The 15,364-nt window shown below is 41.7% G+C and overlaps 1 protein-coding gene across 2 annotated transcripts in view; it reads left to right on the forward strand.

Moving 5' to 3' along the window:
• The first annotated feature begins 1,024 nt into the window (after positions 1-1,024).
• Positions 1,025-15,364, forward strand: part of FBXW4 (F-box and WD repeat domain containing 4) — an 81,809-nt gene continuing 67,469 nt past the window's right edge. The window contains exon 1 of one of the 2 annotated variants that reach the window (XM_063132540.1): positions 1,025-1,372. In XM_063132540.1, the coding sequence (XP_062988610.1) occupies positions 1,149-1,372 (224 nt within the window). In that variant the 5' untranslated portion in view covers positions 1,025-1,148. The remainder of the gene's footprint in view (positions 1,373-15,364) is intronic. The other variant, XM_063132539.1, reaches the window with a different exon arrangement.

Here is a 15,364-nt window from a genome sequence, read left to right on the forward strand (position 1 = left end):
AAATAAATAATAATAATAATAATGCAGTGAGGCTCTGTCATCCTGAAAGAAGGGAATGGGCAGCTTCTTTCACCTAAGGGACATCTTATTTTAAAGAGCTGTCTTTTATTCCAGTGTATCAGATGGGTGACAGAATACAAAAGGAGTCCATGCTTTTACTAGCAGCAGCAAAAACCCCAACATTTCTATGTCAGGTAAAGCTGAGTTCTGCCTGCTTACAGCTATTAAAGATGCTTACAGCTTCAATACTGTACACCCAGGAGTAAGTCTCCCTGAACTCTGGGAAACATACATCTACTGGGAAACAAGTGGGACTTGTTTCCCAGATGTATGTAGGATTGCACTGTAAAACTCTGTTCAGAAAATAACTATCAATTCTACAACAGAGTTTTAATTTATTGTGACACAAGCTTTCACATCCTAGTCCAGCTGGTACACAGCTGCCTTAATTCTGAAAAATCAGTCTGGCAATCTAAATAAAGCTAGATACACCCATCTCCTCTTTGGGTACCTAAAGAATTAGATAGAACTGGGCTGCAATCCTATACGCACACTTACTTAGAAATAAGCCCCACTGAACACTTACTTCAATTGAAGTGGAGATGCATATAGGATTGTGCTGTAGAGATAAGACACCTAGCATTTATATAGAACTGTTTGAGAGTTCAAAGCATGTACATTATCTCAAAAAGAAAAAAAAGTATTAAGAAAAAAAGTGTAACCATGTAAGATCGGGCAAACAGCTTGCGTGGGAAAGATTCGCCTAATGCCATCTAGCGAGGAAACATACCCATATGATGCCCTTTTCGTTAACACTTGGTCTGCCTACGTGAGCTGCTGCCTTCAACTGGCCTGTTCCAGAGTAAGAGAAGTGGATGGTAACTTGCTCTGTGGAGATGTGGGGCCATCGTAAAAAAGAGAGAGAACCCCTTCCATTTCTTCCCCTCAACCTGAACTCCTCACAGAGCCAATTAATGCATTAACAAGGACCGCTCTCCCGAGGGCGGGACGCACCCATGTGACTGACCGACCGGGCGGGGAGAAACGGCCGCCCCCGACTAGCGGCGGCGGCCTACCCGGGCCCAGCGGCGGCGACTCCGTTTTTGAGTTTGTCGCTGCCGGGCCCGGGCGGGTGAGGCTGCCACTCCATGGGGAGGCCGGAGAGCCCCCCGCAGGCTGAGACCCGCTGTCCGCTGTGGGCGCTGCCTGAAGAACTGCTGCTGCTCATCTGCTCGTACCTGGACGCGCGGGCCTTGGGCCGCCTGGGCCAGACCTGCCGCCGCCTTTGTCGCTTCACTTCCCGGGATGTGCTCTGGAGGCGCCTCGCTCGTTCCTGCCTCAACGCAGGCTTCAGCGCGCTCGGCGCCGACCTGTAAGCACCTAGGCTGGGAGAGGCCGGTTGGGAAAAGACGGGGCTTCGAGGCCTAGCCGGTTGCTAGGGGGCACTCCTGTAACTAAAGCCATGCCGCTCTGTAAGGGGAGGAGGGACGTCCCCGAAGCGCCGGTGCCGCGGGAAGAAAGGGGGGAGGCGGGGAAGCACCACTATGGATCCCCCGGAGTCGAGATGACTTCGCGGAGGGGCGGAGATCTGAGTCGGAACTCGTAATCGGCACGAAGCAGCCCGGGAAACCCAATTAGTTCAAGGGCCGAATTGCGCCCAATTTCTTTGTCCTGCTGGGACATATTAGCCAGGGGCTGAGACGCGTTGCGTTGTGCCTGGGAAGAGCTTGACACGTGGATTGATCTGTGCCATCCAGTGTTCGTTCACATAGCCTTGGACCTGGTATCACGCAAGGGACCCCGTCGTGACCTCTCTTGCTAGGGAACATCGTGCCCCCTCCCCCAAGCTAAAGCTGGAGGTTACACTAAAGAGTATGTGTGTTTTTTCATGAGCTCCCAGAAGAAATGAGTGGGTATTCTTGCAAGATAGCCCAGTTACGTTGCAATCCTATACACCAGGGGTGTATAGGATTGCTATACACCTATTACGTTGCAATCCTATACACTCTCTCCAGAAGTTGCTAGACTACATATCCCATAAACTCCAACCAGCATGGCCAATGGTTAGAGGTGGTGGGAGTTGCAGTCCAACAACATCTGGAGGGCCACAGGTTCCTTACCCCTGCTATATACATCCAAGAGTAACTCCCATTGAACTCAATGGGACTTCCCTCTGAGTAGACATGTGCTTCCCTCGTGTTCAGTCAGTCAGAGATGGGACAGTTTCTGAGCAATGGTCTTGCTTAGGGATTTCCCCATCAGATGTAGCACAAGTTGTGTGCTTACTCTCATTCCTCAGGATGATATTTGCAGAGAGAGGAGGCAATCAATGCTATATAGTGCCTGGCATTTTCAAGGCCATAGAGTGATGGATGCTTCCACTATAGTGGCTTAATTTTTCCAAATGCACTTCAGCCTCTCTTATGGCATGCATGTTGGGAATTTCTGAACCAGGTTGGGTTGAATTGTACAGCTCTAATTCTGCGCAGTTAGGGCAACACCTTGGGATGCACAGGCAAGCTATTTTGCTTTGACCCTTTCATAGCTGGTGACTAACATAATATCCCTAGATGCTTTTTAGCTTCAAATATGGCACTCCTTGATGTCGTCAATCTGATATAGAAAGTTGAAAAATGGATTGTACTTTCTGTACTTTAATTCAATTTACCTACTTGGAAAATTAAAATGCTGATTTTGGTATTGTGTATAGTTGCCTGAAGATATGATAGCTATTGCTGTGATTGTTCAAAGGGATGGCTATCTAGTGTAATAATACCAGGTTGCTAGATTGTGTACTTAACATCTGAGTTAAGGCTGGGGGCAAGCTTTCCAACAACTTAATTATATTGGATCTTCCCAGGCCTATGCTTAATGGCTGATATGAACAATTCTTTTACTACCACTCTAACTCTATTTAATGAATGGAGTTAATGCCGCGTTGAAATGTTATAAGAACGCATTTAGTGTATGTCAGCATAGAATTTACTGGGCTCCTGGTTTACTTCTTAAATGTATAACTGAAAGAGCAGAAAACAATTGCAAAGAAAATAAGCAATAGCAGCCTTCCCCAAAGTGATGCCTTCCAAATGTATTGGACCACAACTCCCAAACAGTAGGGGGGCAGGCTACCTGAAGGATTGTCTTCTTCCTTATATATCTGCCCAGACCTTAAGACCATTCCCTGAGGCCCTCCTCGGGGTGCCTGCTGGAATGTGCCTGCCTTTTCAGTGGTAGCACCCTGGTTGTGGAATGCCCTCTTGAGAAAGGCTTGCCTGGTAGCTACATTGTGATTTTTTTCAGTGCCAGGTGAAGTGCCTTTTCTTTTCCCAGCTTTTTTAGTCCTTTAGTTTTAAAAAATTGTGTTAGCGCATTTCTAGATCTTTGAACTGTTGTTGATTTTATCTTGGTTTTTCCTTTGGTTTTATGCTTTAAACTTAAAGTTTTTATATTATATTTTGCTATGTTACTGTATTTTATGATTTTAAGTTTGTTGTAAACTGCCCAGAGAGTTTCAGCAAATGGCTAGTATAGAAATGCAATAAATAAATAAAAATTATCCCCAGTCATCAAGGCCAATGGTCTTGCTGGCTGGGGAATGATGGAGGCTGTAGTCCAAAGAGATTGGGGAAGGCAGAACTACATTGTAGCAACCACCCTGTAGCATTAAGTTTCTTTTGTTGATGTATCTTCCAGTATGTGTGTGTATCATCACATTTCTAATTGGGTAGAAATGAGTTGTTTGCAGCATCTGGCAATGTGGTGATGAAAACTTGACCACTGCCCTGCTTCCTTTGATTTTTGATTAGATGTGTCACAAAAATGTTTCATGGTATAGCTGGATGCTAAAGATACAGTGCAACATACGTGGTTAATATTCCAACTGGTTAACATCCCAGTAACCATAGGATTGTTTGTATTTCCCATTCAGAGGTTGAAGACAGTGCTCTGACCTTGGATGGGGGTGGATCAGAGATCTAACCCTCCCCACCATTTCCTCTCAGCCAGTGCTAGCTGTCCTCCGAGGTTGGAAATGCAAGGAGGAACAGGGGTATTCTGGTGGTAGGGAAGAGACTGGAGAGACTAGGATATGATTTATCCTGAATGTCCTCCAGCGTTCTTCCCTCCCCCTTCGACCCACCCTCGCTAGACAGGCTAAAAAACCCATCTAGCAAAATATGCAGTGTGAGAAGAAGGGGAGGCGAAGATCACCTCTATTGCTCCTCCCACCCTGCATTGGATACCTCTGATTTCAGGGATTCTCATCACCGAGGGTGAACTCGATAGCACTGCACCCTGATTCAATGATCATAAAACCTGACTGTATAAGACAATTTGCCCTCCATGTCCCCATACTTTCCTGTGGTCTTTCAAGCCCAAATCCAGATGGGGAGGATTGAGTGCCTGGGACCAGCAAATATGTCCCAAGTTGTCCTGTACCTGTATTGCATTATGAGTGCCTTGCGCTTTTGCTAGAAGAATCTTGAGCCACAGCTAGACCTAAGGTTTATCCTGGGATCATCCAGGGTTCGCCCCTGCCTGAGCACTGGATCCCCTGTGTGTCACCTAGATGAACAGGTTTGACCCCTGGACGATCCAGGGATAAACCTTAGGTCTAGCTATGGCCTTACTGTGAGTTGATCCCTGCCAGTTTGTTGCTTGCTTCAGTAGCTGGCAGGATGGGTTAAATAGTGAAAGGGAGCCCTTTTCTAGCAGTAAAGCTAGATGCTTCATAAGGCAATACAGGACCAGGACAACATGTGGCAACTTTGCTGACCAAGGAAAAGTGTGGGTGCATTAAAGGCAAGTTGAAAGTAAGCACAGTTCGGTCAGAATTTTACCAAATCAGTGAAATGCACACCTTCTCAACTAGCCAGAATAGCATACATCAGTAGTTTCCATCAAAATTTGAAAAAATAGATGATATGCAAAGTCACAGTTTGGAGTAAAAAGTGCAAATGTGGCCATTTTAAGCACTTTTAAATTTGCTGTACCTGTGGCAATTTTTATCAGATCAGTTTTGCATTATGTACAGTTGTAGACCCCCATTGGGTACATCATGGATGCCAAGTTTGAGGTTATTAGCTCAACAGATGTAGTTTTGGAAGCAGTAGAACCTTGAGGCTTATAATAGCAGAAACCTTTTTTTTGCATCTCAACTTAACTAAAGGGGAACTCATGTGCCCCTTTAATAAACTCAGTTTATTGCAGTGGCAATGGAATAAATAGTAATTTATGAATAAATATGGGGAGGAGCCATAGTTCAGTGGTATAACACATGTCTTTCATGCAAAAGATCCCAGGTTCAATTCCTAGCATCTCCAGTTACAGGATCTGAGGTAGTAGATCTGGGAAAGACCTTGGATTGTTTCTACCGAAACCTTGGATTGTTTCTACCAGTCTCTGTAAATAATAATGGGCTAGATGTGCGAAGTAGGTTTCTCCATTTAATCAAGATTCATAACCAGCTTCAAATCATGGTTAAATGGGGAACCTACGTAGAGGCAACTGTTTGCTGACGTATCCCTTAACTGCAATTATGTGGGGAGGAAGTGCCTCACCTCTGATTTCTTAACAGTGGGCCTGTTCAGATGACATGCTAAGCTATGGTTAGGCCACTAAGCCTTTTGCAGGAAATGGTTGTCATCACCATGGTTAGGAATGGTTCATAAGACGACACACTAAGCCATAATGTTTAGCTCAAAATGCTTAACCGTCATGGTTTAATGTGTTGTCCGAGCAGGGTCTATATTATAAGTGCATTAGTTCTTTTGGCTGTTATCAATTGCAGATTTTTTTTTGTGTTTTTCTTAACAAATCCAGGCGTTTATAGATTATTAGGTTTAAATAACATTATTTTGTCTTCATTATTGAACAAATGTAATTTGGATGTCCCTGAATAATTTTATGCTAGCTTTAAAACTTAACCACTCATTACAAAATCTCCTATTATACTAATCTGTTTAAAAATGCTCCTGAACAGAAGACCAAGGAGACCCACTAAGATCTGGGATTGTGGGAGGTAGTAAAGGAAAGAAAATTCCCTTTTCATGAGTGTCTCAGGCAATAGTTGCATTGAAATCGGCAGGAGTGAGGGCTGTAGGATTGTTGTTCCTTTCAACACCTGGGATCTGCTTGCTGTTCTGTATTGTGTTTCCTTCTGAGAAAATGAAGTTTTGTATTTTTCATTAAGAAAATGTTCTACACTGGATGCTGGAGGGGGTTAGGTGTACAGCACAACAGGTTGGCGGGCCTGCTACTCTTACTTCCATAGTGAATGGCTGAACAATAAACTAACTTTTCAGTCAGCTGCGGGGAATGAACCAATGTTAGAGACAGCATTTATAACTTTAAATGTTCATGAAATTTACCTTAAGACTCTCTTTGATTGCATTTTTCTATTGTATGGCCTCCTCTTAAAATATCTCAGGCATTATGAGTTTGGTAGTGGCCCAAATTAGCCACAACCAAAAGCCAGGGTTCCAGAGAATCCTGTTTTACCATGATGGACAAGCCATACCATTGTGAATGGTAGTGGGAAAATGGTTAGGCTTGGCCTCTTCCTGCAGTTTGCTTCTGATATGAACTGAATGGCATCATGAGGCTTCCTTGGTTTGAGTGAGTGGCCTTAGCTAGATGGGGCTTTATCTCGGGGCGATCCCCGGGATCGTCCTTATGCATCGACATGACACACAGGGGATCCCGGGATCAGGGAGAGATGATCCCTCCCTTGCTCCGGGATTTTGCCCTCCACTTTTGGCCCATTTTTTCTGTGGTCTTGGGCTGATCCCGAGACCGTGGTACGTGTGGCTAGGTGTCGCGGTTTGTCCCAGCTTCTTGTGGTTCCTTGAACCAATCAGTAACAGTGACCACAGTGCTATCAGATTCAATATATACTTAAGTGGGAAACTGCCCAGGAAGTCCAACACAGTCACATTTGACTTCAAAAGAGGAAACTTCTCTAAAATGAGGGAACTGGTGAAAAGAGAATTGAAAGGGGGAATCAAGAGGGTTAAATCCTTGCAAAATGTGTGGAGCTTACTCAAAAGCACAATAATAGAAGCTCAACTAAAATGTATTCCACAGGTTAGGAAAGGTAGCACCAAGTCCAAGAGGTCACCAGCATGATTAACAGCAGTGTCAAGGAAGCTATTGTAGAAAAGAGGGCTTTCTTCAAAAAATGGAAGTCTTGCCCAAGTGAGAAAAATAAAAGAACAGAAAGCAGAGAATAGGAATAAATGGTAAATTCTCCTGATGGATGGAAGTAAATAGTGTGGTTCCACAGGGATCGGTATTGGGACCAATTCTTTTCAATTTGTTCATAAATGATCTGGAATTAGGAGTGAGTGGGGAAGTGGCCAAGTTTGCCGATAACACCAAATTATTTAAGGTGGTTAAAACAAAAAGGGATTGTGAGGAGCTCCAAAAGGATCTCTCCAAGCTGGGGAGTGGGCATCCAAATGGCAGATGCGGTTTGGTGTAAGCAAATATAATCTGATGGAATCTGAGCTGGCAGTTACTGATGAAGAAAGAGATTTTGGAGTTGTGGTGGATAACTCAATGAAATGTCAACCCAGTGTGTGGCTGCTGTAAAGAAGCAAACTTTAGGCATTATTACAAAAGGAATTGACAATAAAATGCCAGTATCATACTGCCTTTATACAAATCTATGGTGTGACCACACTTAGAATACTGTGTATAGTTTTGGTCACCACACCTAAAAAAAGATATTGTAGAGCTGGAAAAAGTGCAGAAGAGGGAAACAAAAATGATCAAGGGACTTGAGCATCTCCCCTCTGAGGGAAGGTTACAATAGCTGGGATTGTTCTGCTTGAGGAAAAAAAGAGGCTAAGAGGAGACCTGATAGAGGTGTACAAAATTATGCATGGTGTTGAGAATGTGGATAGGTAGACATTTTTCTCCCTTTCCCATAATACTAGATCCTGGGCTCATCCTATGAAGCTGATTGGTGGAAGATTCAGGACAGATAAAAGGAAGTACTTCTTCACACAGCACATAGTTAAATTATGGAATTCACTACCACAAGATGTGGCGATGGCCACGAATTATGATGGCTTTAAAAGGGGGTTGGGTAAATTCCTGGAGGAAAAAGCTGTCAATGGCTACAATGGCTAAGTGCAACCTCCAGTATTAGAGGCAGTAAGCCTGATCACAATTTAAAGTGCTGATTCTGACCTATTAAGCTCTACAACAGTTGGGACCAGTTTATTTGAAAGAGCGTATTCTTCAATTTGAGGCCACTTAAAGGACCTTCTTGGTTGCTGCTCCTAGACTCTGGAACCCCTTGCCAATATGAATCCATAGCTTCTTCTCTGGTGACATTCTTGTCAGCAGGCAAGGATATTTTTTATTCAGGCAATATGTAAATATTGCAATGCGGTCAGTTGTTTTTATTGGTTTATTAAAGTTTTACCTATTTGTTGGTAAGTTTTGTTTTTGTTTTTATCTTTTACTTTGTATTTTACTGTTAGTTGCCTTGAGTACCATTTCTGTGATATTAATTATGGATTTTTCTCTGTGTGTGCACATTGCTTCAAGACTGCTTTTTGCATTGGGAAGTAATGTGTAGTGTACATTTAATAAAATAATAATTTGGTGGAGCAACAGTATTCAAAGTAAATGAGCAGACAAACCAACCAACCAACCATATATTGAACTAGGAGCTTAGAAGCCATCTTAGCCAACAACTTAGTAGTTTCCTGCTCAAGTAGCTTTATTTTGAGCCATGTTGTCATTTTTAAAATGGGAATTCCAGCTTCTTATAATATCATAAGATAGTTGGGAAGACAAATTGTTTTGAACATCAGATGTGTTATAAATATCATCATTCAGCATTTGGGTTCAGAGAAATAAAAAAAGAAAATGTATCATAATTCATTTAAAGCCACTTGAGTCCTATGAAATAAAAAAGGCATAGGCTAACAAAACACCGAATCAAAAAGCATTCACATTCAATAAGACCAGTAACTTAGGAACTCTCAAAGGCCTTCCTAAGTAACTTTTATATTGTTTTCAGAAGGCCATGAGAGGTAGACATTGGCAGATATTTGTGGGCCAGGCAACCCCTTTATAAGGATAAAAATAATGTTAGAATTCTTTGACTCAAGCATCAACAGTTGTCTGGGGGGTTCCAGCCCTGTATACAACTATTAATACTTTCCATTTGACTGAAGTTGCTGTATGTAGTAACCGTAGAATGGCATGTGTCCTCTTTGTGACTACACATGGGTAGCTTCTTGTTTTTATATCAAAGGCCCCCTATTTTCTATTCTTCTCTGCTTTTTTATCCTACGAATCCCTAGGAAATTGACATGGGATGAACTTCTGTACTGTGCACAGCTGTGTATTGTATGTAAGGTAGACTGAATAATCAATTATGTCTTCAACATAATGTAGCTCATGTTGTGCTCTAACAAACAGGGTAAAAATCTGTTAATCTCCACATCAGTATTGAACTTCCTATTAGTATGGGATCTGCATTATTTGACTTGGAGCATATAGGATCTTGCAAGGCCAAGGTTCACAACTGTATTTATTGTTGTCTTCAGAAGTTTGCAAAAGATTTTGTTTAGTGGTTTCTTTGAGATGATAAAAACAGAGTTTAACTTCCTTTTAAAAAGGAGGGAGAGAAGAGAGAATGAGATCCATCACCTGCAGGAGCAGGAAATGGTCATATGATGTTAATATAGTTTGTCCAAATGTAAATTGCAGCCATGAGAGAGGCCTTGTCTTACAATATATGGTGGTGGTTGGGTGTACACATGTTAGTGCAGTCTCTACTTATGTGTGTGTGGGGGGAGGTATTCTGCCCTTTGTAAGAAAAAGCTCCCTTCAGATGTTATAAAGCAACATCTCTAAAGTGCTTCCTGGTGTTGTCAGAAACGATGAGTCTCCTTCCATGAAGGCCAAAGCAGTCTTTGCCATTGGGGTTTTATGGCCAGCAATGTGGTAGTTAACTTGGACTCTGTTTTATCCATTGTAAACTTTATTGGCATTTTACTCCTGGCCCCACCTCTCCCTTTTAAAGAAGCATATTCCAAAATAAAATATACCTGTCAATTTTCATAGCTGCAAACCATGCACTGCGCAGAAAAGCATTGCTGTAAGCTATTTATACCTGAAGGCAGTCTAGGAATTTCTTCTCTCCCCCTCTTTTCTGTCTTAAAAATGGGCAGAGAACTCAAAGTAATCTGAAAGGGAATCTTTACAAAAACAGATTCTCCCTCTTCCAGTTTTGTAGGCCAGAAATTTTTGAACTAGGTCTAAGTAGACTAGGAAAAATATAATTGTGGGCTAGTGTCTTAGGCCTTAGCTAGAACTAAGGTTTATCCCGGGATTGTCCCGGGGTCTTCCCTGTTCATGTAAATGACACACAGGGGATCCTGGGAGCAGACAAGGACGACCCTGGGACGATCCCGGGATAAACCTTAGGTCTAGCTAAGGCCTTAGTTGCTTGGCCACAAATGATTGATTAAAAAAATGGATTGAGGCTTGTAGACAAGCCTTTTATCTCTGGAAGGAAAAGGGCCAGTTGGAGTTGTCAGAAGCAGAATCTTTTTGCTAGAGGGCAAGAAAGATAAAAAGTCAGCACTTTGGAAAGGAATGTTAGGGTTTTGCTATGGCACTTTGTCACCCGAAGTGGTAGCACAGGAGAGACTTTCTTTAAGGACAGATACACACATATGCAACAAACATGATTAGTGTGGGTACACCACGTTTCCTACACCAGTGTGGACAACTGGTGTGCATACATGCTGCTGGGTACCCTGACTGGCCCAGGGGTCTCAGATGTGTATACCCAAGTGTTCAGATATTTTAATTATTTGTTTATCTAATAGATTTGTATCCTGCTTACAAGGGATCCTACCCCCATAAAAGTAAACATAACAACACATAGCAAAACACCCACACAAAACTGAAACACAGGAGCATGTTAAAAACTCCAAGTAAAAATCCAATTTAAGCAAGATGAAACAGCAACATTAAAATACAAAGTGCACTATTGCAATGGCTAGATGAGTAAAAATAATTTTACCTAGTGCCAAAAAACCATATGCAGAGGCACCAGGTGTCTGGAGCTAGGGAGGCTATTCCACAGATGCAGTGCCACCACAGAAAAGCTCTGTATCCTGGTCACCACCAGCCTGGCCTCAACATGTATGGTAACCTGAAGAAAGATCTTGCCTGGTAATATTAAAGCATGTGGAATACCCTAATACCAAAATGTGTATATATGTATTGCTCATGTTGCTGTAGGAAATACTAGGATATATGCTGCCATTTTATAATGTTTGTAGCTGTCCTAATTACAGCCACTGGGAAATGCAATCAGTAAGAAACTTCTTTTTTCCCTGGTGAACATGCCAGAATGAGAGAGGTAAGCCATAATTTCAGCAAAGTATATATAAGTGAAGAAGCAGCTAGATTAAAAAATAAATCTGTGAAGTGTGTGTTACAGTTCAGTGATAAATTTTTGAGGTACAGAATCTACCAAGTTCAGGGTACAGGAGAGAGCAGGATTATTCCACAGTAAACAACAAGGAGATTGAGAATCAAATGAATACTTCTGATGTTACAACTCCAATTATGAATTCCTGTTGCCTTGTGATTTGCTTTATGAACACACTTCTCCTTGGGAGTGGGCTCTGCTTTTCCCATCTTCAGTATTATCACACGATCTCTGCAAAATTAGGCAAGTAGTGTCATTAATTTCAATTGGATTTACTCCCAGGTAGGTAGATATAGGATTTCAAGCTGAGTCTCATCCAAAAGAGATGATCATGGATGCATTCTAAATAGTAACTTTAATGGTATTACTCAGGTATGCTAACTCCTGGTCATGTATCTGTTGCTATTATTGTTAATGGAATTATGGTATATGTTTGTTGTCATGAGATTAGGTGCTTCACTGAGTTTTTAGAAATGTAGAGTAATTTTCCCATTTAAAAAAGAAAAGGCAAATTTGCATATGTGGAAGGCTAAGGAATCTGAACGGGTTTTGGCGTCAAAGTAAAAAGATAGGCTTAATTTCAGACTTTAATCTCTTGTAGCATACAGGGACACTTCTTCTGGCAATGATCCAGAGGTGTTCCCATGCAGAAACTCCTCTGCATTGTGTGGATAGGTCTATGTACAGGACTACAAAAAGGGTTGACCAAGGCTGTTCTGAAGATTCAGATTTGGATAGGGACAGCATTCCACATTTTAAGATCAGATGCAAGTAGCACTTCCTTTCTGTGCTCACTGGGATCCCATTTGGGGGTGGGCAGAGACTGGGCATACAAAACCACTGTTGGGAATAACTGGATCATGTCATTTAACTTTCAGCAGAACTGTGGGACCTGTTTGTAGGGTTATGAGGGTTAGCTGTTGACTTTAACTTATGAGCTTTGTGAAATAAAAATCTTATCCTTTGTAGGGGATAGCTTTAAAACAAACACCCTGATCCTAACCATATTTATTTGGATTTTTTAAAATTATTATTTTGATGGGGCTTGCATCTAATAGAAAGAGGTGTAACTGAGGTATTCAGCATGCAGTTTGTAGGCTATGTATAACCCAAATGCACTTTAGTGTTAATAGTTTGTCTGTTTTTGTTTGTATTTTATGGTTTTTATGGTTTTAAATTTTGTATATTTGTTTTTAATTTTCACTGTTTTTAACTTTTGTATACCGCCCAGAGAGCTTCGGCTATGGGGCGGTGTATAAATGTAAATAATAATAATAATAATAATAATAATAATAATAATAATAATAATGATAATGTTATCCATGGGTTCTTGCAAGAATTTTGATTATAACAGGGTTCATTTAAAATAATAGCAACAAAGCAAGATTTAAAAGTAAAGGTGTATAAAGTAAAGTAATGACTGACTGAGAAGGTATTTCCAAAACATGTTGCTATTATGTGGTTAACTGCTTCAAATTAAGGTGGCAATAAAAAGAAATACTCTCCCACCCTGGCTCTCAAATCTTCTTAGGCCTATGTTAGACTGTTGAAGGGGCTATTTAAGACTGTTGCAGAATAAGTGTAACATAGCTATAAGCTGTGGTTTGGTACTCACTAGGTCATGCAGATTTTATACTATTACATTGTAGACATGTTGTATATGTCCAAGGTGACACATCATTATAAGCAAGTGAATAAACTAAGAGATGGATATGCCTGGTGAATGAGGTGATCTTAATTCCTCACACACTGGTTGCTGCTTTAGATTATATCACAAGAAACCTGTAGTGTGAAAGGGAAAAAATTAAATTTACGTTTCTGTGCTATGTCCTTTGCCTTACCTTCCCGCCTAGGTTCTACCAGTTTGGGACATCTGAGCTGTGTTGCTTAAACATGGACTCTTGGAAAATAAAGGAAAAGAAATATTTTTGAGTTCTATTGAAATGCAGCAGAGCAGAGAGCTCTTTGGAGTGACAGGGTGGATAAATGGTAGATAAGAAAAGCCCTTGCCTTTTCCTAATGGGGACAACAGCATGGTGCCTGAGGGTATGGTAGGGCTGCACTCCTATTTGGTTCAAGTACAGTCCTGTCTCTGTAAACATCCTAACATGGTGCTTTAGTAGGTTTAGGCTTATTTGTTGTGTTAACTTAGCACCATAATACAAGGGAAACAATGTAAGGTAATAACTTTAAGGCCAGCTTCTGCTGGTGACTGTGCAGGCAGTGCTTGAAGGAGTCTGAAAAGCTGGTGCATTCACTAGCAGAAGTAGATCTAATAAAAGATTCATAGAGCTGGTTCGGACATGATAAACTATGGTTTATCAGTACAGGAACAAACTGAAGTGAGCCTCTGGCTTCTGTGCTTCCACCTCTCCTCCGATGTGACCTCGAGGAGGAGATTGGAAGCTTTTACTTCTGTTTTCAATTAACCACAGCTTGTGTCTCTTAACTATGGTTTGCTTGAAACAAAACATAAAATTAACCATAGTTTAAGATTCTGTTTAACTGCAGTTAATCAGAAATGGAAGATTGGAGCTTCTGATCTCATGGCTATACCAGAGAAGGAGAAAGATAAATAAATAATACATGAACACAAAGCTAGCTGCAGCTTGTTCCCATCACAATGAACCATGTTTTATTATAAAGTCCGAACTGGCCCACAGAATGTTTGTATGCCTGGTGGTGTGGCAGGGGACAGGGAAGAGAAAAAGATGCACTTTGGGGATGTCAAGGATGTCACTGGGCCTACAGGTGGCCTCCATGATACAGAGTATCTTTTAATGCTCTCCATGGCTTGGGCCCAAGGTACCTAAGTAACTGCCATCTACACATGTGTCTACTCAGAGCCTAGGTCATTCATCAAAGGCTGTTCTCTGGATGCCCCCATGAGGTGAAGTGCAGCAAGTGGTTACTAGGGAAGCAGCCTTGTCAGTAGTTGCACCCTACTCTGCAATGCTCTCCTCAGAAAGGCTCTCCTGGTACCTGCTTTAATGTCATGCTGGTGCCAGGCAAACACCTTAGTTTCCCAGGCTTTTTAATTTGTTTTAGCTTCAGATTTGATTTTATCTCCTTTGTGTGGTTTTATGCTGCTCAGCATAAAATATACAGTTTTATATATTTTAACTGTTTTGCTATTACCTAACCATGTGAGTCAACCTGATGATTCATTGAAGGGTGGTATATTCACGTCCAAATATAAAAATAAAAAACCCTTTCAGTAGGGTATATAGTATCTTAACTGACTCCATGGTAATTAAATTTAAGACATTAAGCTAGATGGAAATTAATAGTTGGTCTAAGGTCTTCTCTCTCTCTCTCTCTCTCTCTCTCTCTCTCTCTCTCTCTCTCTCTCTCTCTCTCTCTCTCTCCCTCCCTCTCTCATGGTTTGGGGCAGAGAGATGAAGCACAGTGGCTATGAGCAGTTTCTGTACCCTCTCTTTTCCTGATTGTAAACTTGTATGGGGAAGAGATTTCTAGGTGATAGAAATCTGTGTGTTTTTGTTTAAAGTGGGTCACATGCCCAGGAATGCAGTCAAATTATAATAGTGACAAAGTGCCGGAAAGAGGAGGGGGGACTGAGGAGTAGGGGGGGAGGGAAGAGCCCCAGGCAATGGGAAGAGAGCTGGGAATGCTAGAATCTGGCCAAGCCTCAGGGCCAGTTTAGAGATTCTCCCATGCATTAACAGCCACAACAGATGTTTGTTTAAAAGGGTGGTTTTCCCCCCTTGTCTGAGGTGCTTTGTCATGTTTTCAAATACTAGTCCTTGGGGGGGGGGGGGAAGAGGGATAGGTAAGAAAGGACATTCCCGGATGCACTTGCTCTTGTTTCTTCCATCCTGCACCTGATCAGATTTCTTCAAGTTTCATAGTTAAAAACATTATCTTGATAGAAAAATC

This window comes from Elgaria multicarinata, chromosome 8 (genome assembly GCF_023053635.1).
Source record: "Elgaria multicarinata webbii isolate HBS135686 ecotype San Diego chromosome 8, rElgMul1.1.pri, whole genome shotgun sequence".
NCBI lineage: Eukaryota > Metazoa > Chordata > Lepidosauria > Squamata > Anguidae > Elgaria > Elgaria multicarinata.